The sequence below is a fragment of the Hemibagrus wyckioides genome, linkage group LG01, assembly GCF_019097595.1.
Source record: "Hemibagrus wyckioides isolate EC202008001 linkage group LG01, SWU_Hwy_1.0, whole genome shotgun sequence".
In the NCBI taxonomy this organism is placed as follows: Eukaryota; Metazoa; Chordata; class Actinopteri; order Siluriformes; family Bagridae; genus Hemibagrus; species Hemibagrus wyckioides.
The window spans coordinates 19,772,398-19,799,422 of record NC_080710.1 but is presented as its reverse complement, the minus strand read 5'-3'; the positions used below and the strand labels follow the sequence as shown (position 1 = coordinate 19,799,422).

Sequence of the window (27,025 nt, the reverse complement as noted above, 5' to 3'; positions counted from 1 at the left end):
CAGCAGCCCTCTCTTCTATTACCTCTTCCTCTGCTACACTCACAAGCAACTCGCCCTTATTCTAGGTTTCTGTGGAAGCTCAGTAAAGATTTCAGACCAGTTCGTCCGAGATTCATACTTGAAGCTTGTATGATATCAATCTAGTGACATTTTCCTATAATCCCAGCTGAATAGCTGTGTGGCTGTGTAATGTAGATGCAATATGTTATTACATCATTACTGTGTACATGTGTGTATAATGACAGGCAATATGTAGAGGTGACAAATTCAAGGTAAAACTTATTTTTTGCTGGAATGGTTTGGGTCCTTAGAGAGAAGCATCACGAATCAATACAGACTTATTCTGGCTGATCACTTTTATTGTATTTTGTGACAGTTTTCCTCTTGATATGAGTTTTCTCTGCCAGGATGACCATACCCCCATGTACAGGGCATGAGGTTTGATGAGTATGTAAATGATGCCAGTGTTGTAAATATTGCTATTAAAGAAGTTTTTTTTACTTTCCCGTTTTCAGCTGTCTTTTAATCTGATAGATTCTTGGCTAAAATGCACAGCAAACTGTGAGATAGCATGTGTTTTTGGTGTCAGATTGTCCGATGAAGATCCTCTACCGATAGACCTGTGAGGTCCTGCTTATGTCATCGGTCAGCACAATCTGGACTCATGCAGAAAATTGGGATGTATAAATGGAAACATTCTTCAGCATGAACCTGAGAAAATAAGGATGTTTTTCTTGATCATTAGGATGTTTTATTCACGCTTCAGCGTTTGGCCTTATTGTGTTTGTAACTGTACTGTTAGTTTCACATAATCTAGTGACATTTTCCAATATGTCATTCTCTTATTGGTGGCCTTTAATCCAGTGTTACCACCGTGTTCACATTGCGATTAAAAAAATAAAAAATAAAATTCTGACACTGTATGGCTGTGTTTGGCCATAATAGCATTAGACCAGTTGCTACAATCTAGAACCAAAGAGTTCAGTTTACCTTTGTCAACAAAATTTTAATAAAAGTCATACAATGTAAGCTCTGGGTAAAGCAGGTTAAAATAGGGTTGAATTTGAAGCTTTTGTAATATTTTATGAAATAATTAAAAAAATTATATTATTACAAGCGACATGTTAGGTTAGTAGTCAATAAATATAAGATATCTACTACAGATGAAATATTTTTGCAATTTATGTATTACTAAAAAGTGTTTTTCTTTCTGTTATGCAACGTCAAGCTTCCCCCTTCCTCGCAAACGAGTCCATTCCGCACTCTGAGGAGGATCCACTCCGGGTTTTTCTTGTTGCAGTGTGTGTCGGTAAAATGGCTGTATGAGCCTCGTGCTGGTGTGATCCGTTCCTCCGCTGTAGTCTAGTTCTGTAATAGAAACCCCCACAAATTCCGTGTCGGTTAAATTCATTCCCTGGGAACACAGTTTACTGTTCAGAGTGCTTCTAAAAAGCAGTGCTAACGGTGCAGCCCGGATTCGGTCCGGCGGTAAGGGGTGGGGATGACTCGAGATACGGGCAAATGGTTGTAAAACTGTTGTATTTACGTTTCAATGTTTAGCGTTCGATTGTGACTTGACTCGCCGAGAGGGAGAGAGAGAGAGAGGGGGGTTATCATGGCCGCTCAGGTCGCCAGCGCTACCTCTCTCAACAGCAGCCCGCCTTCCGAGCTGAAAAAAGCGGACCGAGACCCAAAGGAGGAGTCGGTACCGGTCGAGAAGCAGCAGGAAAATAAGGAGCCGGGATCAGAGATCGGATCACCGGGCCGCGGCGAGCTGCACGAGCGGCCCGAGCCTGGCAATGCTACGGGAGGAGGAGGAGGAGGGGAGTCCGAGATGAAGAACGGCAACGGCAATCCTCCGCGGCTCACCAATAATCAAAATGATCCCGCCGGACCCGAAGCGAATAACCACCCGGGCATGGCCCATCAACACCACGGGTCCGGTTTTCCGCCACCGTCCTACAGCTACACTCACCACTACGCACGGGGCCCTTTTCATCAACATGGCGGACAACAAAGCCCTGGCATGGCAGCCGCGGCGCCCAGCAACATGATGGAGCCGTATGGACCGAACTCGCACGACCACGGCTTTCCGAACCATCAGTTCAACAGCTACGGTCAATTTCCGAACCGAGCGCCGTACACGAGCTCGGGCTACGCCATGAACTCGCCGCGCAGCGCTCCGGCTCAGGCGGCTAAACAGCAGCAGCAGCAGCAGCAGCCAGCGGGAGGATCTCCGACTATGGCCGCGTCCTACAATAATCAGCGCTATAATATTGCAAATCCACAGGCCACGTCCACACCGACTCTAAATCAACTCCTAACCTCGCCGAGCTCCAGCCGCGGATACAGCAATTACCCGCCGAGCGACTACAACAACCAGGAAGGCGCTAACAAGGGAGCCGCGGATATCAATGCTGCTGCCCAGTATGGAGGGGGCCATCCGGGCTGGCAACAAAGGAGCCATCACCCGCCACCCATGAGCCCAGGAAGCACGGGGCAAACCCTCGGTAGAAACCAGGTGAGTTAGAAACTACACTGCTTTCTTAGTTCCTCTTGCTCGTAATTCGTGCTAAACGTATGCCATGAGCACGCTAGGCTAGCTATTGTCTAGCTAAGAGATACGATAAAATGGCTGCCTGCTTGGTTTTTCATATACCGCCTGGTTTAATAGCTTTATTTTGGAAGAAATAGTGACGGGCTTGCGACTTGAATAAGTGTGAAAAATTTCGATAATACAAGCTGCAATCCTGGGTAGTGGTATAAAGTATGTAAAAACACGACAAAGACATATTTCGCTAGCTCCCAGTCGCTTTTCTCATCACCAGATGGCTTAAACATAATTAGCTGAAGGTTATCTTGGTTGTTCGGTTTGTTGCTGTTTCGGTACTTAATGTGGATTGTTTGCGGTGGAGGGGAACCTCAGTGCAATGTGGGGGGAAAAAAGGGGGACAGACAACGATTTTGCACTTCTTAATTTTTCCCTTAAACGTGTTTATTTTGCGGGGAAGCGAGCAGGCTAGCGGACGTTTCACGCCTATGTTATTTGCAGGACACAACGTTACTCGAGCGTTAGTTTCTCGCTTGGCTTCTGCGAGCCCGAATAAATACACATGTAAATGTAGCGTATTTACATTTCAGCCGAATGCTTAAGGATGGCCTGTATATGTCCAGATAGCTTCGATCTGCTGGTAAAATGTGATGGTACAGGCGTTTAGCCGGTTCTGTGGTATTAGCCAGCTAGCGTGTGCCTGTAAACGCCAGCCAAGTGATTTGAGTAAGGCCAGATTGCTTTGCTCTGGGATTTGAATTGTGGAGGTAAAATGCTTGTGTCAAAGGCAGGAGACAGTTGGTCTTGGGTTGACACGCGAGTCGAGATCTGATTGGCTCTTCATCCTGCGCTCATGGCCATTTATAATTTCACATGATGTAACACAGCAACAATTCCTCATTAGTTAATGTGCCTCATCTCCACATATTCCTGCAGTTCATCTGAGTAACGTTTCATGCTCTTATTAAATCACAGAAATGCATAGATATGAGCAATTTGTGTCTTTTATGCAACTGTAATTGAAATAATTATTTGAGATCAGCTAATAATTCTGGCTTTTGACATTGTGCCTTTTCCAACATTTCTTTTTTTATACACTTTTTCTTTCTTTCTTTCTTTCTTTCTTTCTTTCTTTCTTTCTTTCTTTCTTTCTTTCTTTCTTTCTTTTCCCTACATTTTATGAACACTTGTGGTTTATGTACGCAATGCATAATCATCTTGGACTAAATTATCTTTTTAAAAATTTGTCCATGGTAATATTTAGCAGTTTCAACACTATCCTCCAGTTATCTTGGACTGGACCTGATGATGGTAACTGTTGACAATTCTTGTAGATCTGCCATGGATAAATATTATTATATTGCAATAGTCTGTGCTTAAGTTTGTTTGAAAATGCAGCAGTGTGATATTGAATTAAAAAACAAAACTACAACAATCTTTTCTTAGACCCTTGTGAATACAGTATGCCATACGATCTGAGGTTTTTTTTTTTGTGAATATTGTGCTGTAATATATGTTGCGGTCTTGCTGTCATGAAGGCTGTGTAGGGTCAAATCAGATTATAAATGAGCATGAATGAATTTCACCTACAGTTTCACTATTAAAATGAATCGACTTCATCTCTGACATATCTGTTGGAAACCCAACGTCTGGTTGCAGGGTGTGTGAATTTGAGTGTAACATTTTCACAACTTAATGTACTTGATATCCAGTTAATTTAAGTCGATATCATGAATCATTGTTGTATTACATGTAATATAGTACAGGAAATTGCACTATAAAATAAGTGGACCTAAAGGTGGGGTAAGGGGGGGCTAGAAGAAATAATAATTGCATAAACAAGAGGTGCTGTATAGTGATAACTGTATAGTGGTGATTTCTGCAGGCTTTTCACATCACTGTTATGTTTGTGTGTGTTTCATATTGTGTGTGTGTGTGTGTGTGTGTGTGTGTGTGTGTATATATGAAACGCATCAGATATATGATTCATCATTTGAATTCATTTTGGTAGTCACTGCTTTTTCAGTGTTGGTTTCTTTTAGCAGTTTGTTTATATTCACTGGGGGTTTAGTTGTTAGTGTTGTGATTATTATTATTATGATTATTGATGTTTAAGAGGGGAAAGTTGGGTGTGGTTTATGTATATTACATGGAAATAAGGTACTAGTGGGCGGGAGTCTGTTTCCACGCAGCTGAAGTGGATTCATCTACTGAAATCGTTACTGGTTTTGGTATCTTACAGTAGTTTCATGAATTTGATGATGCTGATTTGTTTGTATATCATTCCTTGCACCCAGATCTCTGCTGCTTTTATACAATGTTGTTTATTAAAGCCCTGTGTCAGGCAGAATAGTTCTGTAATTGGCTGTTCTAATGTCAGCTAGGCCTCTTGATGATGGTTGAGGTGCTCTCTTATAGTGATATTAGGACAGTAACTTAATCAACATATAACACGTTTAATTTCCTTATTTATGTAATAACATGGTTATGATAATTAAGCGTGCCATAACAAATGAGCACACTTTTTTTTTTTTTTTTTGCCAGTCATTATAATCCATCTTTTATCTGTCATCACTTAAACGTTATACGGCTGTTCTACGTATAGATACGTTGATGATTGTCAGACAGGGTGAATGTATTGAAAAATGTCGGCACATGTATTCTCAAGCCTTGTTTTAATCACTGTAGTAGTCAAGTCTATATTTCTTTAAGTACTCTGTGTCTTAAGTTATGGTCGTCTTATCCTTCTCATCATATATATGGCAATATATTGGGGCAATAATTAATGGGATATTTAGCTAATTAGCTAGTATTTAAGTATAGCTGTACTCACATGACTGCAGCTGCAGGTTTTCTGTACAAATGCATCTCTATTTAGTTTTATAGCAGTTCATAATCTAATATTGTCATATCATTTTTAAAACCGCGAGTGTTGCATAGCCAATGTTGGCAATACACAGTGATGTGGTGATTTGTGAAAAGTTGATTGTACTGCTCTGAAATAGTGGAGTCCATTTTATAAAGGCTTTGTAGTAAACTGTAAATGTCAGTTTAATGTATATCAGTAGTCCTCTCCATCAAATCCTATGATATTCTTATAATTTTATTCTGTTGTATCAAGCAAATCCAACATTTCTGCAATTTTCTAACAGGGTTTTTGTTTGTGCTTTTCTGCAGCTTTGCTAAATTGTGTTTTTTTAAAAGTCATTTTAATTAGACACTAAATAGTTGTTGAGCTGGCCCTCATTTCACTGCCTCTCATTCATTAACCTTCTACTGGTGTGCTGCCCGTACCAATTAGGAGCTTTTCCATTGCTAAGCAGATTATTATTCTTATTTTTTTAAATAGAAACAATGTTTTCACATGTGTTTTATAAATGTTTCAATTGTTATGCGTATTTGTTCATCTTTAAATAATAGCTAGATGATGTAACAAGTTAGAGATGAGCTGTGGGATCTGCTTCAGTTTGATCAGTAGGATGCTTAATTTTTTTGGATATTTCTGACCTCTTTCCCCCTAACCCTTATCCTCTATGACTTCATTTACATGGTCATTATCAGCCTTTCAGATACATATAAAATGATGTTATAGTGAGAGAGGTCTACGAATTATTTCCACAAAATAACTGCTAAGGAGGCTCCTCACACGCTCTGCACAAAAGCATTACTGAAAGTTCAGCTTGCATAATGGTGCACTCCAACTGCTGTCACAGAGATCGACAAGCTTGCGCACGATCTCTTTGACATTGTCATAGCTATCATTTAGCTTTTTTGATATCTTTGAAGACATGCAGAGTTTTACCAGTCAAACTCAGTGTGCAGTACACGCCAATTTTAGCATGCAAACAGATCCTCTTTGTTCACCTTTGTTATTTGTGCATATCCGTCAGCACAGACAAATTTCTAGCTGTTTTTTTTTTTTAATATGAAGCCATTTTAGCCATTGCACTGTGAGAACCTCTAGCCTTACTTGTGTATATACAAGTGTCTATTCGTCAGGGCTAATCAACTCTTTTTTTTTTTTTGTCGATTGAGTTTGATTAAATTGCTTTAAGTTTTTTTTTATTGCGTCATATAACTAAGGGTGTAAGATGGAAATCATTATCAGATATTTACATTTTCAGATATTCAGCTATTTGTTTAGAGATTTTTCTTTTCTTTTTCTATTATCATTATTAGAGATTTCATTATCCTTCTCCTAGTAGGTACATTCGGGAGCTGATGCACTCGGTTTGACGATGTTGTTAGTTTATAACAGGTAGCCGTGTGATTGTTGGTCCTGTGTTCTGGAGATACTCGGTGGTGTGTGATGAGAGCAGTGACTGCTGTGCTGTACGGTGTCCTCAAGTCTCTCGTTTCATATGTTGGCGTGCCAGTGCCCTCCCCATCCCCCACAGCCAATCAAAGAGCCAGGCCAGCTTTGTCTCCTGCCAAGAGAGCCTTCGCTTTATCTTATGCAGATTAGCCATGTGCTGCTTTTATTTATTTTATTTTTCAATTTGGACTCTGGAAAATGTCAAGAGCTGCTATGGCTCAGCCTTTTAAAACTGGGGTTGTTTATCAAAGGAGGCCTTCTGTCAGTCCTGTTGGGAAATAAAAACTGCTTATATAAATAAACACTAGGGCTGGGCAAATACGATTATAATATCGATATCGCGATGTTTAATTTTTCTGAGGTGTTGCGGCTATCAGTATTTTTACAACAAAAATTAAAGCTTTTTTTAAATAGACATTAAATTAAACATGATTGAACTTCTGTTCTGCTGGCAGTTAGTCCACAAACCTGTGTTTGGTGATTGATATAATTTTTGTAGAAATGTCTTAAAGTAGTATTTGATTGTTTGATCACTGAGCCGTAATAAACACGCTTGTCTCTTACCTATATAATTTTAAAATGAGCAAACATTGTTTGGTAGTGAGTTAGAATTGTTCTGGTCCAAGTGTAGAACTTCATGTTAACTGACCAGTCCATTTCAGGTGATGAAGTGGCACTGTGCACCAATTTTTTTTAAATTGTTCTGAAGAATTTGATATCTGACTTGTGTGGATTTCTTTCAAATAACATTACAAATGTCTCCAGTGCTTTGACCTTAGTTTTGATCTTATTATTATATGATGTATGACTTTTCTCACTCTTGTGTTGAAGTTGATCTCATTTAACATGGATGAAATGCTGTATGCGAAAAAGACGTTTCCTAATAACTTTCTGCTTATTTCAGTTCAGCATGTGTGAAATTTTGAACAGGAAATATTTTTCAGGTTGGTCCGAAGGAAGATGGATCTGTTGGAAAATCTTTCCCTGGTCCGGCTGCACGTCTATACTGTCTATCCTAAGTCACATTGCAGAACATTCCCAGCTAATTCCGTTATGGCTCATGTCATTCATTCGATGCCAAGAATGCTTGGGGAAGCCAACTTGGCTCAGACTCAAACAAAAGTACAGCTGGGATGTGTTAAATATTCGGCAGACTGGGCCATTGGAAATGAGTTATATATAGCACTCTTGACTTCCTTAACTAAGGCAGAAAAAGGTAACGCTCAGGTTAATAACCGTGGGAAGTTTTTCTGTTTTCTGTGCTTACCCTACACAGTTTTTTTCACTTACTCTTCAGTTGTTGCTCTTGCTGAATTTTAATTTTTCCCCCCTACTGGCCGTAGTATCTATACCTGCTAAAAAGCAGGTATTTAAAGAAATGCTATGGACAAATGCATAAGTCGTATTGGCATATTTTGCCATAATTTTCATAACATTTATGAAGTATTTTTACTTTCTTAGTCTTGTTTATTGCAGGGTTTGAGCAAGGCACCAACATTTTGGTTAACAATAATAGTTATCTGATTGCTTCAGACTAGTTTAGGTTTTGCCCGATTTTGCAGATTTGGTTTCAGCCAAAAATGTTCATTTCCGTTTATCAATATGGGTAGCACATTTGTGCAATTTCTGCTTCACAGCTCCACAGACTTGGTTTGATCCTGAGCTGTGTTTCTCTGTTTTTGCTGGTTTCCTTCAGGTTCTGTAGTTCCCTCCCACCTCGAAAAAAGTTTGATATAGTTGTGAAACATGGCCCATATTCCTGGGAAAAGATCAGGGTTCACCAACCTGACCGCAAACCATGTATAGTAAAAATTTCTTCAAGTGTGTGTGATGATGAAATATATATAATAAAATAAAATATGCACACATACATACATTGCCACGTTGCCCATCTCCATTTGAATTCAGTCCTGAGATTTAGTGGCAGACTAGAAGCCTTTGAACTACAGTTTATTTCTGTGGAAGTAGCAGGTTCTGGGTTCCAGCTATATTTGTTGAAGGTGGTTAGCTGAGTAAACATTCATCTTGTGCTTCCTTTTGAATAGAGGATCTCGAAGAGAGAGATGAATTTGATTCTAGAGGTGAAACTGACAGCTCTTTATAAAGTGGTGGTTAAAAATTTAATTGCCGTTTCATATTGATTTGTCTTCCATTTTTGTAACGGTTCTAATTACATATGGCTTTGTTGGATGTTTGAGAGAAGCTTGACTGTCTTAGTAAAACATGTACACCATACTTTAGTTGATGGGTTAAAGCAAAATATTTCATATTACCTGCATTCTTTGAATCCTGTCGCACATCTTGACTTTCCTCGTTTTACTATAGAGAAATGTACATTACACATTCTCTAATCACCTCTATGTTTGTTCCCTAGACTCCGGGCTCTATGGATCAGATGGGGAAGATGCGAGGCCAGCCGTATGGAACGGGCAGCCCGTACACCCAGCAGCCCCACCAAGGACCTCCAGGAGGCCAGCAGGGTCCTGCATATCCAGGCCAGGGTTATGGGCCTCCTGGCCCTCAGAGATACCCCATGGGCATGCAGGGACGTATGCAGTATGGCCAACAGGTCAGTGTTTCTTAATACATAATGAAGTTTCTGAGGAAAGCAGGCATTGTGGGTGCAGAGCATTCAGGTATTTACAGTGTGCAGTCATATTCTGACACAGGTGGATAAAGTTTCTATTGTTTTTAAATTTCTATTGTTATTGTTATGATGTCTCTCGTGATGAACTTGGAATGTAAGTTCTGTTGCAGTTCTTTGAAGTTGGACCTTTGCTTCAAGGCTACTATGCCATAATGTAATAGACAACATAACTTCTCTGCAGTTATGAATGAAAAATGTTATTGAAGAAGACAGCTCTGTATAGCAAAGAAGCCTTTCCTTAAAAAGACTGTGATAAACTATGCAATTGATTGCTCACTATCCATCATGGCAGTTATGTTCTTAACTTAGTTTTTATGAGAAATAAAATGGTTTTAATAAGTAATTTTACAAATCCATCAAGCCTACTTTGTCTCTAATGAGTATGGTACTGCTCATTTGTGTAGATGGCATACGGACAGCAGGGACCAGGTGGTTATGGACAGCAGGGGCAGCAGCCTTATTACAGTCAGCAGGGCCCGGGCTCTCACCCGGGTCAGCAACAGTCACCGTATACTCACCCTCCCCAGCCATCTGCCCCTCACGGGCAGGGTGGCCATCCATACCCACAGCCCCACATGCCTCAGCAGTCCCAAGGGCCACTGGGAGCCCCCCCACCAGGGCCATCCCAATCCCAACCTCCCTATTCTCAGCCCCCTACACCACAGTCTACTCAGTCACCGTACCCTCAGCAGCAGACTCCCCAGTCCCAGCCTCCTCCGCAGGGAGCCCCTCAAGCTCCTCCAGCATCACAGGCCCAGGCCAACTATACTCACAGCCAAGGTGCCCAACAACCGCCATCACAGCAGACCCCGCAAGCACCTACGCCAGCCCCACAGCAGCCCACAGTGCAGGGGCAGCCATCCTCATACTCCCAGAATCCTTCACAGCAGCAGTCGTCTTATCAGCGTTTTCCTCCTCCTCCTCAGGTAATTTGGGAGTTTACAGTCCACTTATGCTAGGAGATGCATTTTCTCCTGCCAACTGGCTGACACATCCTAACTGCATTCCTTCTAGAAAGGTAGTCCCCTGCTGGTTTAGAAATCGAGCCACTTGGTGGCCCTTTAAAGATGGTGTGAGTTGTCCTAAATGTTGTGAGCTTTTTTGCAAAATAAGTGTATATGAACTGTTTAGTTCTAAATCAAGCTTTGTAAAGGCTTCTTTTAAATAATACTTGAATTGGCAGTCTAAATGCGTTAAATAATCATTTTTATAAAATCGATTCTTAAAAATTTCTTGTAAGTCATAGATATTCTCATTTGACTGAACTAACTATTGAATAATTGAGAAGCCGGATGAATATCTATTAAAATATATGAAATACTTTGAAATACTGGTTGCATGTCATATGAATGCTGAATAATTTTCATACATTCAAGGAACAAGCAGAGTTAAAAAGCACATATCATCTATCATATCATTCATGTCCACTAGGGGATAGAACACAGCCAATGAAATGAATGTTTCCCTGTAAATCGAATGGCTAGAAGAGGCAGAGTACTTCATTAATTAGCGTTTCGTGCTCATGCTGACAAGTGAAGCAGTGCACTTGGACTCTTCTATCTCCCTGCACACAGGCTTGAAGTTATTTTTCTGCAGCACTTTCCACATGCTTTGTGCTCATTATAGCAGTGCATTGGAGCGATGCCAGCTTTACAGTTGGATTAAACAAGTTTATTGAAAGCAAGAGTGGACAAATCTTCCATTTATTAGCTAGCCCACTGGGCAAATAAAAGCTCCAATATTTTTGCTCTGTTCCATGTTTAGGTTGCCATTTAGTTGCTTGGGTTTATCAGTGCTTCCACATACTTGAGTGTTCTTGAATCAGAAGAGGTCTTCTGTCATTATGCCAATATTTGCAAGTACTTGAAAAAACGGACCTTTTATGTATACATCTATTTAAACTTCTTGGTGCTTAAAGTAATTGCTATATTTGCATGTGTACTCACTTTACAGGAGATTTCCCAGGAATCATTCAGCTCACAGTCCAGTGCTACTGCCTCCAGTCAGCCTGTGGCCTCCACTAAGAGCTCCTCTGAGGACATGCAGGGCCGACCCTCCAGTCTACCTGTAAGTCTCTTTTCATGGCCTGTACTCACCCCGCTCATGTCTTGAGGTACTCGCATGTTTTTCAGTGTAATTTAAGTATGCAGCGTGAAATCTGTCGAATTTTCACCTGAGGCGAGTTTTGTTTCTGTCTAAACAGTTACAAACTGCGAGACATCATTAAGGAACATCCTCATTAGCTGCTGTGTCAGCTTAGGGGATTCCTAATGCCACTGCAGAGACAGGGGGAAACGTGTCTTTTGGTTCTTGCGTTAACCGTGGTGATGGTTATTAGAATCCTCAGAAGTACATCTCAACTCAGAATGGCCTCTATTGATTTCTTTCTTTTCTTAATTAAATGGATTTGAATGTTGAAGGCTAGAGACAGACAACAGATGTTTTGACCGCTGAAGCTTAGACAGATGGAGTGAACTTGTCTGCGCTGATTCAGCACATCTGCACTTTACCACTGTAGCCATGGCAACCTTGAAATGGTTTTTGTTTGGTGTTTTTTTTTTTTTTTTGTGTGTGTTTTTGTTTTGGTTTTTTTCCCCCCTCTATCTCTCTACTTCACTATATTCAAGTTGACTCAAATAAGACCAGTGGCATGGTTCTGCTTTCTGTGTGTGGATCATCAGTAGTAGTTATGTGGATATATGTGTGGGGGGAAAATGTCGTTAAGAAATAAAGACTGTTTTTTAAATATACTTTTGTACTTGATTGATCATACATAATCTACATTGTTTTTGTGTTTGAGCACAAAGATTTAACAGTAGTTGGTAAAGTTGCAATATTAGAGAAATATTGTTTAAAACATAACGTTCTTTATTCTTTACAAAAAAAAAATCTTTGTTTTTGCACGTATTTGCATTTCTGACCTTTTATCACCCAGAACTTTTTCCTTCTGCTACCAAATTATATTCTTTAAATATTTCAGTTTTATCCTTAGGGTAAATGATTTTACATGTAAATGATGTGCTTATGGTTTTTAAATCGAGGCGTGCTCTTGATGCTTAAAAGTGCACAATTATGTTCATCAGTTAGACTTTGATTACTGCTCTCTTCAATGATAAATCCCTGTTTTTTTTAATGTTATTGATGTTTATTTTGGTAGGGAATAATTTTTGGATAAAAATCACAATCCAGATAACACATGTAAAAACCTAAGGTTTTGAGAAACAATATAGTTAATTACACTGTGAGACCTGATGATGCAATGGGGTGTATTTTGTGCTAGCATTAGAATGCTGTCTAGACATGTTATTTGCTATTATGGGTTATTGGCCAAAAATAATTTGCTAGTTATCTGTGTATGTGTGGAACACCCATTTTTAAGCAGTGGTCATATCAAATGCAAAAATGTGCCTGGTGAAAAATCCTGGTCACTTGAATTGAAAGAGGATGCAGTATGTGATAGAGATTCCTTTCTGGTTTGTAGTTAATATCGCATTTCCTACTGTTTCACTTTGCACAGAATACTTGTAGATGAATTTTAATTATGTGAAACTTGGAAGCATGTGCAATAGAAAATTAGTGCAGGTTTGGGGCTGTGTGTTTCTGGAAGGACTAATTATTCATCCTGTTTTATATAGCAGCAGTATACACCAATCAGCAATAACAATAAAACCACTGACAGCTGAAGTGATTAACACCGTCTATCTAGTACAATGACACCTGTCAGTGGGATGGATATATTGGGCAGCAGGTGAAGATGATGTGTTGGAAAAAGGAAAAATGGGCAAGTGAAAGGATTTGAGCAACTTTGATTGACGAGTAGGTCAGAGCATCTCCAAATGCTTCTATTTCTTGTATGCAGTGATTAATTCAGATGAACTGCATCAGCATCCTGGGTGCTCAAGGCACATTTATGCGCTTGGGCATCAGAATTGGACCATGGAACAGTGGAAGAAGGTGGTCTGGTCTGATGAATCATGTTTTCCTTTACATCATGTGGATAGCTGGGTGCATGTGTGTCTCTTGGAGAAGATATGGCTCTAGGATGCACTCTGGGAAGAAGGAAAGCTGGTGGAGCGAGTGTGATGGTCTGGGCAGTTTTCTGCTTGGGGAAACCATGGATCCTGGCTTTCATGAGGACGTTACTTTGAAATATACCACCTCCCTAGCATTGTTGCAGACCAATTACACTCCCTCATGGCAACATAATTCCTTCTTTCAGCAATATAATTCACTCTGCCACACTGTGAAAATGGTTCTGAATAATTTGAGGAACGTAAAGAGTTCAAGGTGTTGACTTAGCCTCCAAATCCCCAAGGTCTCAATCCGATTGAGCATTTGTGAGATGTTCTGGCCAAACAAGTCCGATGGAAACCCCACCTCACAATTTGCAGGACTTAAAGATCCACTGCTAACGTCTCAATGGGTCAGAGCTGTGCACAAAGGGGACCTACACAATATTAGACAGGCGGTTTTAAGGTTATAGCTGATCATTGTGTACAGGCATGCGTTTGTTTTAGCCAAAGTTAACAATTTGTCATGAACATTCTAAGCGAGTCTGCTAACCTATTTAACATGCAACAACACATTGCAAGGATTACTTAACAGAATGTCATGTTGCACACAAACAACTAACTTGCCTGTTAAGAATGCACTAAGCCACTGCTTTTCTACCAGGACTACATATCATCTGATTTTGTTTCATCTCTGCAAAGAAATCTAGCGGAGAAAATTCGGTGTGATAACTGCGTTACGCAAAAGATAACTAGTAGCCTGTGGCCCTGTATTTGTGACTAATAAATGAGATTCCATCTGAATTCCCTATAGCATTCATTAATGGTCCGGCTAAATCGTCTTATGTATTGTTGCATGTCTGTTCTTTTTAAGATCAAAAATGTCTAAGATTCCAATGTGTTGATCATTTATTCCCATGTGTTGATCACTTATTTTGTCTTATTTTGTGTATAGGATCTTTCAGGCTCTATTGATGACCTGCCCACTGGTACAGAGGGTGCACTCAGTCCTGGCGTTAGTACATCTGGAGTGTCTAGCAGTCAGGGTGAGCAGAGCAACCCAGCACAATCTCCATTTTCCCCTCACACTTCCCCGCATCTACCAGGCATCCGTGGCCCTTCACCCTCCCCTGTCGGCTCACCTGCTAGTGCCACAGCATCCCGCTCTGGACCTCTCTCTCCAGCAGCTATGCCAGGTAAGAGAGCAAAAAAAAATATTGGGGTGTTCATTTTATATTTATCTATTTTATGTTTGCATTTTGCTTATTATAAGCGTTAGTTTTTAGTAATCTGTATTGTATTGTACTTATTTATTTATGTATAATTAAATTTTTTTCCACAGGAACCCAGATGCCTCCTCGGCCCCCTAGTGGTCAGTCTGATGGTATTTTGCACCCTGGTATGAATCAGCCTGGCATGGGCCAGGACAGAGGTAAAGCCTAGTTTGGTGATACAGATTATGATGATATTATTCCTCTTGCTTTTTATTTACTTACTTACTTTCTTTTCTTTTTTTTTAAAAAAAAAAACAAAAAACAACAGGATTCATGCAAAGGAACCAAATGCCACCTTATGGTTCTCCCCAGTCTGGCTCTGCATTGTCACCGCGCCAGTCGTCTGGAGGTCAAATGCATGGTGGAATGGGACCTTTTCAGCAGAATAACTCAATGGGCAGCTATGGGCCTCAGGGAGGCCAATATGGCCCACAAAGTGAGCAGTTCAAAGCTAATAACCCAGTTTTAATGTTGGTGTTGGCAGTTCAGAACAAAAACCCCAAAGGATGTATTTTATTCACATAAATAAGAGGAACAAATTGAGGGCCTTGACTTGCTGAAGCTTACATGTACAGTAAACGACACATGTTAAAGTTTTCAGAATTCTCTAAACAGACATCCTTTAATGTATATGATTTTCAAACTGGGCAAAATAGATCACCATCTTCCATTTTTAAATAATTCTTCTTTTCAGACTTTTGAATATTGCTTAAATTTAGCTAGATACTACCTTGAACTCCGGACCACATCTTACTCGGTTATCTGGCAGTTATTTTCAAATCATGCAAGGGTGTAGATAGTTATATGATCGAGATAATGAGGCATTGATGCTTTTGCAAAACTAGAACTGCCAATGAATTCTATGTAACAGTACTCAGTACTGTTTACACAGATTATGCTTCCTTTTCATTAGTTTTCAGAATGATTCTGCTAGTCACCTATTGGAAGCAAACGTTCAATTTACATTTCTCATGCCAGAAGTTGGTTATAGTTAAACTTAAGCTGAAAAGTCCAATTGACTAGTATAAAAAGTGTTTAATGTATAATTACTATGATAAACTTAGTGAGGTTACAGTTAAAATCTAAAAGCGTAGGTGTAAAAAGTTGGGACATGAAGAACTCATCTTTTGGGACTTTAGCTTGCTCTTGTGCTTTCTCTGTCTTGCTCTTTGAGAGCCCAGTAGATCACAGTGCGGCTATTTTTAGTCTGGGTGAAAAGAGGCAGCTGACGTAGCACAGCCCACGTCAGTTGAGCTGCCACTATGACTAGGTGCTACAGCAGCACTCCAGCCTGCTAGTATACCGAAGGCCCTGTAAGCCACTAGTGGGACATGATGTGTAATTATGTGAATTTTTATGAAACTAAGACATAATTAAGAAGTCATTTATGAAATTAAGTCATAACCCTTAATTGTTTCGTTTTATGTTATGGATATAGCTTTATTGGGATTTCATTTATTTTTCTGCCAAATGAAGGGTACTAAAGCAGAATAGCTATATCAGACCCTCTCATGAGCCTAGCAAACGAAATTAAGGGGAGGTGTAGGTAGTGCTACTTCAGAAATAGCTGTATGAGGATGTCATGGACAGTGTTTGGATATTGCTTAAAGTATACTGCATTTACTAGTATCCTTTATCTTTTTATTATTAACGTCATTCCTTTATCTGTAGGTTACCAAAGGCAACCAGGCTATGGTGGCATGCCCAATGCCAACTACCCAGGCCCTGGCATGGCGGGATCTATGAATCCTATGTCTGGGCAGGGGGCAGGACCACCTTTTACTGGAATGCCACCTAGTAGGATGCCACATGGACAGATGGGTGGGCGTCCTTATGGTCCTAATATGGGGCCCAACATGGGTCCTAACATGGGCCCCAATATGGGCAACATACCCCCACAGGTTGGATCTGCGATGTGCCCTCCACCAGGCCTCAACAGGAAGCCGCAAGAAGCAGCAGCTGCTATGCAGCATGGATCTACTAATTCCATACACAACAGGTATGTTGATCAAGGTTGAGCCTAAGCACCAGTATGCTTAATAAATTTGATCATGGTTTAGTACAGTCATTTACTATTGTTGCAGTTTTGTAGCAGTGAACCACTGTATATAGTTAGTGTCTATTGGCTCCTAGTTATAGGTCATGTGAACCTCATGGCTATGTGGTTTATAGCTGGCCTACTTTAGGTTAAGATATCGGAGGGGAGAGGTCAGGCAAAAAATTTATTCTAATGGCTCCCATGAAAGTTGCAACAAAAAAACAGTGTGAACTTTTCCTGGACTAGGATTACCACGACCCAGTCCTAGTGGCTGGAGAGCATCTGGTGACTGGGCCAGCTACATAGCCCGATTGGACATTACCTGAAATGGCACCATGGAGCCATCTTGTGGATTCACCACCTGCAAGATGATGAGTGGGGGGTCAGGTGCAATACCAGTCAGGGAACTGATGTGTGATGGATGGTTTTAGATGGACTAGGTCCTGCAAATTGGTGTTTTTAGACTCTGTATTGAGAGTGGAGGTCAGAATGGCTAGAGCAATGCTTGGATTTAGAAGGTCAGAATCTGTGGCTGGACAAAGGGTTGGACACCTTCATGCTCTTGACTGCTTGGCAGAAGCCAAGACTGGCATTTGTTGATTTTAAACCATCAGTGGTTGAACACGAACCAGATCATGTTGTATGATCACATGAGGGTTCGTCATTCTTTGTGTGAATAATACCATAATTCCTTAAGTTTGAGTATTTTGCATTATGTTTTTCTTGCAGGATGCCTGGTTACCCCAACATGTCTCCTGGTATGATGGGCTCAGGACCTCCATATGGGCCCTCCATGAACAATATGCCAGGAATGATGAACACCCAGGGTCCTCCCTTCCCTATGGGTGGAAACATGCCAAACAACAGCAGTGGTAAGCAGTTGTGTTATGTACATGTTTCTGTATATACTTCTGTTAAAATATGAGTGAGTATTTTGTAGAATTATAATTGGTAATCCCTTGACATTGTACTATCTTTTGTTTTTAGGTATGTCCCCTGGTCCCGAATTTAGTATGGATGGAAAACTCAACCAGGCACAGAAGATAAATAACAAGGCTGAAGGGACACCCAAGTCGGACTCCAAGTCCAAGGTTTGCTTTCCAACAAAAGACAAAAAATTTTTTTTTGCTGAGCTCTAAAGCAACACAACATCTACCATTTAAACATGAAATCCATCATTTAGTCCTACAGTAGCTAGTGGTGTCACTTCATAGGATTTACCATCACTGCATTTATTGGGACAGCTAGTTTATTTTTAAGATTGTGGTTTGAACCGTAGCATCAATCAACCAGACTGCAGGAAACAAATCAAACATTGTAATTTGGGGTGTGGGCAGAATTCTCTTTGTAGTTGTGAACTGTTAAAGTGACCTATGAGGCATAAACATTTGTCATTTCTAAATGCAAGTAGTAAGATTTGTCTGTCTTGTTCTGTTGATGTATTTCTGATCAATAAAGTGGTTTCTGAGTATTTTTTTTAGCTTGAAATGCCCCACAGTCAGTGTTTCTTTGCATTTTGGTTTGTTTAATTATATTCAGTGTGAAACCAAACCAAACTGCAAGTGACCAAAAGTATTTCACTCGGATTTGGACACTGCAAAGAATAATAGATGTGAAATTGTGGTCATGTTTTGATATTATTTGTAATTCCTCTTTAAAATCTTTATACAACTAGAAGTCAAGCTCTTCTACAACAACCAATGAGAAGATCACTCGTCTGTATGAGCTTGGTTCTGAGCCTGAAAGGAAGATGTGGGTGGACCGTTATCTAGCGTTCACTGAGGAGAAGGCAATGGGCATGAACAACCTGCCTGCTGTGGGCCGCAGGCCCCTCGATCTCTTCCGCCTCTACATGTCTGTTAAGGAAATTGGAGGTCTCACACAGGTGAGAGCACTAGCAGGTAGTGAGGCAGCTATCCTCACATAAACTTGAGCAGACAAAGAATGAGAAACTTTTTATCGGGCTAATAATTACCTCATATTGCTGCTTGCAGGTCAACAAGAATAAAAAGTGGCGAGAGCTTGCAACTAGTCTGAATGTTGGCACATCCAGCAGTGCAGCTAGCTCGCTAAAGAAGCAGTACATCCAGTGTCTGTATGCTTTTGAATGCAAGATTGAGCGTGGAGAAGATCCACCACCTGACATCATGTCTGCGGATAACAAGAAGAATCAGGCTAAGGTCCAGCCACCCTCCCCAGGTATGGGCGTATTTCCCAATGTTAATTATTTTGTTGCAAAACGTGTGTACGTGTACATACATTTTATTTATATATAAATATATATACTATTTTACATTATGTTCCTTTAAAATTTCTCATTTTCCCCCTTTTTGTTATGGTCTAGCTGGATCAGGTTCCCTGCAGGGACCCCAGACCCCTCAGTCCACAAGTAGCTCTATGGCCGAGAGCGGGGATTTGAAGCCACCTACTCCTGCTTCTACCCCACATAGCCAGATGCCCTCAATGCAAAGTGGCAGGTGAGTTCAGGACATTTGTTGGGTATCATAGCAGTTCAATTTATTTGACCGAACAACTACTTACCTGGTGTGTTTCATAGGAGCAGTGTGAACCTTCAGGATCCATTTGCTGATGGCAATGACCCAGCCTTTTCTAGGAGAAACACCATGACTCCCAACTCAGGCTACCAGTCTGGCATGAGCACTCCAGAGATGCCTGGCCGCATAGTCCCTTATGAGCCCAACAAGGACCCATTTAGTGGCATGCGTAAAGGTATGAATGTTTAGTTTGATTTGTGGTTTTTTTTTTTTTGTCTGTTGTTATCTAAAAACTGTTTGCCTGTGGAAGATTTTAAATTCTGTGATGGTCACATCAGAGAATGTAATTTTTTTTGGTTTCATTTGGTTTTCAGCATCTTGCTGTTGGGCAAAACTGTAAATGTCTATTTTTTATTACTGTTTGTTTGGCAATTCAACACAAATACATACCTTCTAATGGTAAAGAGGTTAGTTTAGCTTTGATTCATCTGGACTTATAAAGTCATTGCTGTGATTACATTGATAAGGTACAATACAAAGGCTTTAAGCCTTAGGGACTAATTTGAAACAAAGAAAAAATCATTTGGTTTGTTTGCAACAGAATGAACAAATTTTACCACAAACAAAAGTGCTTTGACAAAGTGACAGGCCTTTTATGTGGTTTCTTTGTGTACTTTTTTTTTGCCAGTGATGCTGTTAGCATGGCAAGCCAGACCTTTTGATTATTTTTTAAATTTATTTATTGTAGTTGGAGAGCCTTTCATGGCAGGTGGACAGGGTCCCAACAGCAACCTTGGAGAGCAGTTTAACCGTGGACCAGGAGGTCCAATTGGGAATATGCCCATGGGACAAAGGCAGCAGTATCCTTATGGAACAGGCTATGAAAGAAGGTAAAATCAGAGAAGACCTAAACATCAGGAAAAATCAAAGAAATTTTAGGTTAATTTGCTGGTTTTGTTTATGATATTTTAATCAGTATTTTATTTTATTATAATTCTTGACATTTTTTAGGCCAGAATCAGGGATGGGCCCAGAAAATAATATGGGACCTGGAGTACCACAGCCAAACATGATGCCTTCTAACACTGACACTGGGATGTACTCGCCGAATCGCTACCCATCGCAGCAACAGCGGTCAGTTGCCTTTTTATAGTAATTAAGCTGTGACGTGTTTCTAAAGAATGTATTTGATCAGACAGCTGCTTTGTGCTTAAAATTGATTTTAACACCTAATGTCCTTTGCAGGCACGATTCCTATGGTAATCAGTATCCTGGCCAGGGTGCGCCTCCTGGTGGCTCGTACCCAAATCAGCAACCAGGAATGTTTCCACAGCAACAGACTGTAAGTGATTATATTAACTCGGTTGTCTCATATGTAGTTAATTTTTAACATGATATTAGATGTTAAATAGTGGAAGCAAATTGCCTCATAACCACACTGAAATGTAAAACGAACCAAAAATGGCTTTTAAAAAAAATTTAAGAAACACCAACTAGTTTTCTAACAGGAAGAGGGTGCATGTCATGATGGAGGTGTTTAAAACGGCACAAAAAAGCCAAAAGCAAATTTTAAACATACCAGATGTGCCATTAATTTAATTTGTTTCCCACCAGAACTACAAGAGACCAGCGGAGGGAGGCTACCCTCCAGCAAAGCGCCATCATGATGGTGAGATGTATGGCGGGCCATTTGGTGGTCAGCAGCCACAGCAGCAGCCGCCTCAGGCTCCACCTAATGCTCCCTCATCGGCTCAGCCAGAAATGTACAACCAGTTTGGCAGCTCTTATCCTGTACCAGATCGGCGGCCTCCTGGACCTCAAAACCAGTTCCCTTTCCCTTTTGGAAGGGACCGCATGCAGCCTGGCTCAGGCCCCAACTCTCAAGGGTCCATGCCACCTCAGATGATGGGCAGCTCCATGCAGTCAGGTCCTGATGGTCCTCAGGCTGGTGTGTGGCAGAGCAGAGGCGAGATGGTCTACCCCAACTATCCAAACAGACAAGGACCCCTTGGTGGTCCTGCTCAGGGCCCGGGATATCATGGCATGAACCGATCTGAAGAGATGATGACATCTGAGCAGCGTATGAACCACGAAGGGCCATGGCCAGGACAGAGGCAGCCTGCGTACAGCCCCGCTGGGGCTGGGCCGCCCATGAGCCGTCCCCTGCAGTCCAACTACCAGTCTCCCCAAGCCATGCAGAACCACATTCCACAGGTGTCCAGCCCCACTCCCATGCCCCGGCCGATGGAGAGCAGGACATCCCCAAGCAAATCTCCCTACATGCACAGCAACATCAAGATGCAGAAGGCAGGTCCACCAGTGCCCGCATCCCATATCATCCCTTCAGCTGTACAGCCTCCAATGATGAGGAGAGATCCTCCATTCCCTCCAGGATCTGTAGAGGCCACACAGCCTGTTCTCAAGCCCCGTAGGCGACTCACCATGAAAGACATTGGTAAGACATTTCCTCTTAGTAGGCACATCCCTGTGCTTTAAGTTGTGACTGATGTGTTTGAAATGCACCACATTGTTTTGCAGGGGGAGGGTCTTTTACAGGTTCAAGCACTGATTGTGGATGGCAGACTAGAAAATTTATTAGAGTCTGGTCAACATAAAGATTCTGTCCGTGATGCCGAGCTATAAATTTCAGTAAATGATATGTTTAATGTTATACTTTTATATGGTCATAAAGACAATAAAACTGCCAGTATATTCCAAATGACAAAAGTAGAGTTGCTTCGGAGTATTACCAGACACGCACCACTTTTGAACTGCTGCCGTAGGATATGTTGCTGCTGCCTTGTTAAAATGTATTGCATGGCGTTGGGTTAAATTATACCACAGTGCTTTGAATTCATAGCTGCTGTAAGTGAGAACTGGATCTAATGTGTTTCACAGACACGTTTTAACATTAAATGTAACTATAAACAATTATTTTGCTTAATAAATAGAAAAATGTTGGCTATATAATTGCTATAACTGGGAACAGAACAGGAACATGGTTGCTGTCAGTTTCTAAGCTTGTGGAGTATAGATTATCATTTTGTAATGCTGTTTCATTAGTGTCTCTGGTCTAGTGATTCTTGTCCTGAGCTCTCGTACACAGATAAACTAATAGTAATTCAATTTTAAATATTTCTCTTTTCCTAATGTGCATCCTGTTTCTAGAAAACCTTTTTTTTTTCAGTTATCTAGAGTAATGTTAATTTTACTCAGTTTTATTTTAAATGTTTGTTTTAAATGCACATTTGACCATATTACGACCAGTCAAAAATTATACTATACACTGTTTTAAATTAGAGCAGATGTATCATGAAATATTTGGATTAGTCCACTGATTTGAATCTCAAACACTGCACTTCTCAGGTACACCAGAGGCATGGCGAGTCATGATGTCGCTAAAGTCGGGTCTGTTAGCAGAGAGCACATGGGCTTTAGACACCATTAACATCCTGCTGTATGATGACAACAGTATCTCCAACTTTAACCTTATTCAGGTGAGATTTCTCTAAGCAATGCACAAAATTACCCAAATAAGATTCAATCAGTTTTTATCAACCACAGATTTGTTAATTCTCATCACATATTTGTCTTCTTCACAGCTCCCCGGTTTCCTGGAACTAATAGTTGAGTATTTTAGGCGTTGCCTCATTGAGATCTTTGGCATTCTGAGGGAATATGAAGTTGGCGATCCAGGACAGAGAATCCTGCTGGACCCTAATGCCCTCAAAGAAGTAGAGAATGGCGAGGATGATGAGGAGCCAGTGGTAATGGGTATGGAGGAAGACGGTGAAACAGAGGAGGAGGGTGAAGGGGAGGAAAACTCATCACAGCAGCGTGTGGAACGTGTGTCAGCAGTGGAGCCACAGATAAAGACGGAGAAGAAGGCGGGTGAGTCAAAGAAAGATGAAGAGGGCAAAGTGATGGAAAACATTTTGCCTGCAGAACCAAAAACAACAGAAGCACCCCCTCTAGATCTTTGTGTGACTCAGGAGAGGCCAAAACAGGCCAGCAAGTTTGACAAACTTCCCTTGAAAGTGGTGAAAAAGAAGGATCCATTTGTAGTAGACTGCTCTGGCAAGCTCGGGCGGCTTCAGGAGTTTGACAGTGGACTGGTGCACTGGAGTATTGGTGGAGGTGATACTACAGAGCACATTCAGACCCATTTTGAGAGCAAGACTGATTTACTACAGTCAGGGAACCGGTCACAGCCTACCCAAACATGTAGAAGGAAAAAAGTATCAGAGAAGCTTGAGAGTGAGGCGCCTGTAGTCCCCACGTGTAGTGCAGAGCGAAGGAAAGAAGAGGAGCAGACACAACCACAACAGTCCTCTACCAAACAGTTGAATGATAGCATTTCAGAAGAAAAGGAGGAGAAACCTGCCAACGTCCCCGAGTCATCACTGGAACCAGTATCGCAGAAAGAAGACGAGGAACCAGAAGGATTGAACCAAGAGGCCAGCAAACTGATTCTCCCCAACATCAGTTCTTCCTCACAGAGTCAGCGCTCTGTCACTGTTCTAGAGGATGAACCTCACAGCAAGGACGAAGCCCCACTAATCACGCTTTCAGACTGGCAGGACTCGCTCGCCCGCCGCTGTGTCTGCATCTCCAACATAGTCCGCAGTCTTTCGTTTATTCCTGGCAATGACTTGGAGATGTCCAAGCATCCAGGGCTGCTGCTGCTATTGGGCCGCCTTGTGCTGCTTCATCATCGTCATCCAGAGCGTAAACAGGCCCCTTTAACGTATGAGAAGGAAGAGGAGGCAGACAAGGACATTGGCCAGAAGGACGAATGGTGGTGGGACTGTCTGGAGCTGCTGCGAGAAAACTGCTTGGTCACACTGGCAAACATTTCAGGTCAGCTTGACTTTTCCATCTACTCTGAGACCATCTGCTTGCCTCTGCTTGATGGCTTGCTCCACTGGGCTGTGTGTCCTTCTGCAGAAGCCCAGGATCCCTTCCCTACTCTTGGGGTTAATGCAGCTTTATCTCCTCAGAGACTGGTTCTGGAAACTCTCAGCAAACTCAGTATCCAAGACAATAACGTGGACCTTATTCTGGCAACACCTCCCTTCAGTCGACTAGAGAAGCTTTTTGGGAACCTTGTACGTCTGGTCGGGGACCGAAAGGTTTCTGTGTGCCGGGAAATGGCAGTTGTGTTATTGGCCAACCTTGCCCAGGGCGACAGCCTTGCAGCCCGTGCCATTGCGGTACAGAAAAGCAGTATAGGGAACCTTTTGGGCTTCCTCGAGGACAATTTAGCAGCCACACAGTTCCAGCAGAGCCAAGGGTCCCTGCTGCACATGCAGGGGACGCACTTTGAACCTACGAGTGTGGACATGATGCGTCGGGCTGCTCGGGCTCTACATGCCCTTGCTAAGGTCGAGGAGAACCACTCGGAGTTTACACTCTATGAGTCGCGGCTACTGGACCTCTCAGTCTCCCCTCTTATGAACTCTTCAGTGTCCCATGTCATCTGTGATGTACTGTTTCTGATTGGCCAGTCATGACAGCTGTGGGGAGCGGCGGCTCCACCTTCTCTGGTTTTTGTTCTCTCCTCTCCTCCTGTGTCCTTGGTGTGCAGGGAATGAAAAGCAGAGAAAAATGACTTTACATCCCCCCCCCTCCTTTTTTTTTTTATTTATGCAAGGATTTGACCCTTCGGTCCCTTTTTTTGCTGTGTCTCACTTTGGGGAGGTTATCACAAATTAGCTGTGGATCATAAACCAGAGCCTCAAGAAATAAACAAACGACACAAACTGTAAACTCTGCCAACTAACTGATACGGCCAGGGACCCCAGGTTTTATGCGCTGCCCAGTGGGGGAAGGGTGGGTTCCGTTTTTTTTATATCAAAATAAATAAATGAATAAAATAAATAGCAGAGAACCTTTTGACCAAAGTTGCTGTCTCGTTTACAGTGAGTTTGGGGTTAACTGTGCCCTTGCTCTCCACTAAAGGGCGAATTGAGTACACATCTCTGGTATTTGAGTCTGATTAGACGAGTGAACACTTTGTTGGTGTTGTATGTGTTGTGATGCTGCACGTTCAACCCCGAAGGAGCCACTTATCAGCCTTGAGCAGGATACCCTTTCAATGGAAGCCTGTGCAGTAGATTGTAGACGTTTTCTGTACAGCTCTGTAACCCTTTTCCTTATGACTGTAAACACTGCAGCACTGTTTCATGTGGAGAAATCTTGGCTCAGCAGCTCCACTCTTGTTTTTAAACCGTTTTTAAACTTTAGTTTGATGGTAAAGAGAGAAAGGCTTTCTCCCCAAAGTATTGAGAACCTTGGACACCCTTACCGCCTCTCTTTAACCCCTTGATTGTATGACTTGACCCTTATAAAGAAATCACCTCCTAGGACTGGTTTTGAACTAGGATACAGCCCATGCTATGATGTATATAAGATGTTGTACATTACACTTTTTTTCCCCCCTCTGTCTCTCTTTCTCGCCCTGTCTTTCACTCTTATGCTTCTCACTTGTCTATGAAGAATGAAAGCGGACACTCGAGTTGGATTCATAGCATAAAATCTTTAGATATATAAACAGAACCACCTTTTGGCCTCCCCACAGTTTCTCCATAGTACAGCAAACAAATTTAATTTCTTCTCCTGGTACAAAATAAACTCTAGATGAAGAAACACAGTTGAGATATTTTTTTTTCTCCAGTGACATGAACTCTTCATATTTGTATTTCAGACTATGTAGCTAAAACGTAATGTAAATTCCTCCTTTTCCCCCTTTTTGGCTCAATGAATATCATTTATTCAGTATGAAATCTTTATACTATATGTTCCATGTGGTAAGAATAAATGTACATTAAATCTTCGTAAGATGTTTGTGATCGTTTTATTCATTTGAACGGCTAGTGACTGAGCACGGGTTGGAGAAAAGTTTATTATTATAATTGTTCTTTGAATTCCGTTTTGAATCCAAGAGTGTAGCCACAGTAGCTCTTGCTGCCAAGTCAGATCTCTAAATGCCAGCAGTTGAGTTTGCATCCTGGTCATCTAGTGGAGAACAGTTAATAAGTAACTGGTGAGTATGGCATTTTTGTCGTTTTAGCTCCGCACTTCAACACAGTGGAGTGTAAATATGAAGATGTGCGTTTTTTTCTGCTGCACATAAAAAAAAAAAAGGTGTCCCAAAGTGGAATGAGTGACGCTTGGGTTCAACTCAAGTTAAAGTAAAAACACCTGTATCATTACATCTTACAAATATATTATTAAAATTCACATTATGAAGTTAAATAGGGAATGAACATTGGTTAAACTTGTACTAGCAACTTAAAAACTACTAAGTTTTACTAACTAGTAAAAACTACTGATGACAAACATTGTGAATAAGTGGGGTTACAAGATAACACATCTGGGAGAAAGATGGTGTCCGAATCAACATTTCTTTTTATTTCTTTTTTTAAAAATTTTTTGCTGTTTGTTTGCTTAAGTTTCTGCATCCTCTACTTCCACATGTTCTATCTGATCTCCAGCAGATCCTGCCCATGGGTCTTCATCAGCGAGCTCAGCTGTCTAGCTCGAAGCAGAAGCTGCCCAGAACACCAACTTGTCACAGTTCCACAGTCTGTGTCATTTACTTGATGGGTGGTCAGCATTCAAATGTTTTTTTTTTTTTTTTTTTTTTTAATGTTTATTTACTTTTAATAGAGTATAATTATTATAAAGAATAAT

At 41.2% G+C, this 27,025-nt stretch overlaps 1 protein-coding gene across 3 annotated transcripts; it reads left to right on the top strand.

The window, feature by feature from the left end:
* The first annotated feature begins 1,296 nt into the window (after nucleotides 1-1,296).
* arid1aa (AT-rich interaction domain 1Aa) lies at nucleotides 1,297-26,176 on the top strand. Of its 3 annotated transcripts, none has more exons than XM_058386870.1 (20): nucleotides 1,297-2,521; nucleotides 9,241-9,435; nucleotides 9,918-10,439; nucleotides 11,467-11,580; nucleotides 14,479-14,719; nucleotides 14,866-14,955; nucleotides 15,066-15,233; nucleotides 16,469-16,796; nucleotides 17,565-17,707; nucleotides 17,823-17,926; nucleotides 18,511-18,720; nucleotides 18,830-19,034; nucleotides 19,180-19,312; nucleotides 19,399-19,565; nucleotides 20,079-20,220; nucleotides 20,342-20,464; nucleotides 20,576-20,672; nucleotides 20,945-21,785; nucleotides 22,697-22,827; nucleotides 22,933-26,176. In XM_058386870.1, the coding sequence occupies exons 1-20, from the start codon at nucleotides 1,616-1,618 to the stop codon at nucleotides 24,841-24,843; spliced, it is 6,771 nt and encodes a 2,256-aa protein (XP_058242853.1). In that variant the 5' UTR covers nucleotides 1,297-1,615; the 3' UTR covers nucleotides 24,844-26,176. The 3 variants fall into 3 exon arrangements, with proteins under 3 accessions (XP_058242853.1, XP_058242852.1, XP_058242854.1); XM_058386869.1 differs by having other exon boundaries at nucleotides 19,393-19,565; XM_058386871.1 differs by lacking the exon at nucleotides 9,918-10,439 and having other exon boundaries at nucleotides 19,393-19,565.
* Nucleotides 26,177-27,025: the final 849 nt, after the last annotated feature.

Coding starts and splice junctions, on each gene's coding strand:
- arid1aa (XM_058386869.1), top strand. CDS start 1,616: ATGGCCGCTCAGGTCGCCAGCGCTACCTCTCTCAACAGCAGCCCGCCT. Junction 10,440..11,466: donor GTTTTCCTCCTCCTCCTCAG/GTAATTTGGGAG, acceptor CTCACTTTACAG/GAGATTTCCCAGGAATCATT. Junction 20,673..20,944: donor TGTTTCCACAGCAACAGACT/GTAAGTGATTAT, acceptor GTTTCCCACCAG/AACTACAAGAGACCAGCGGA.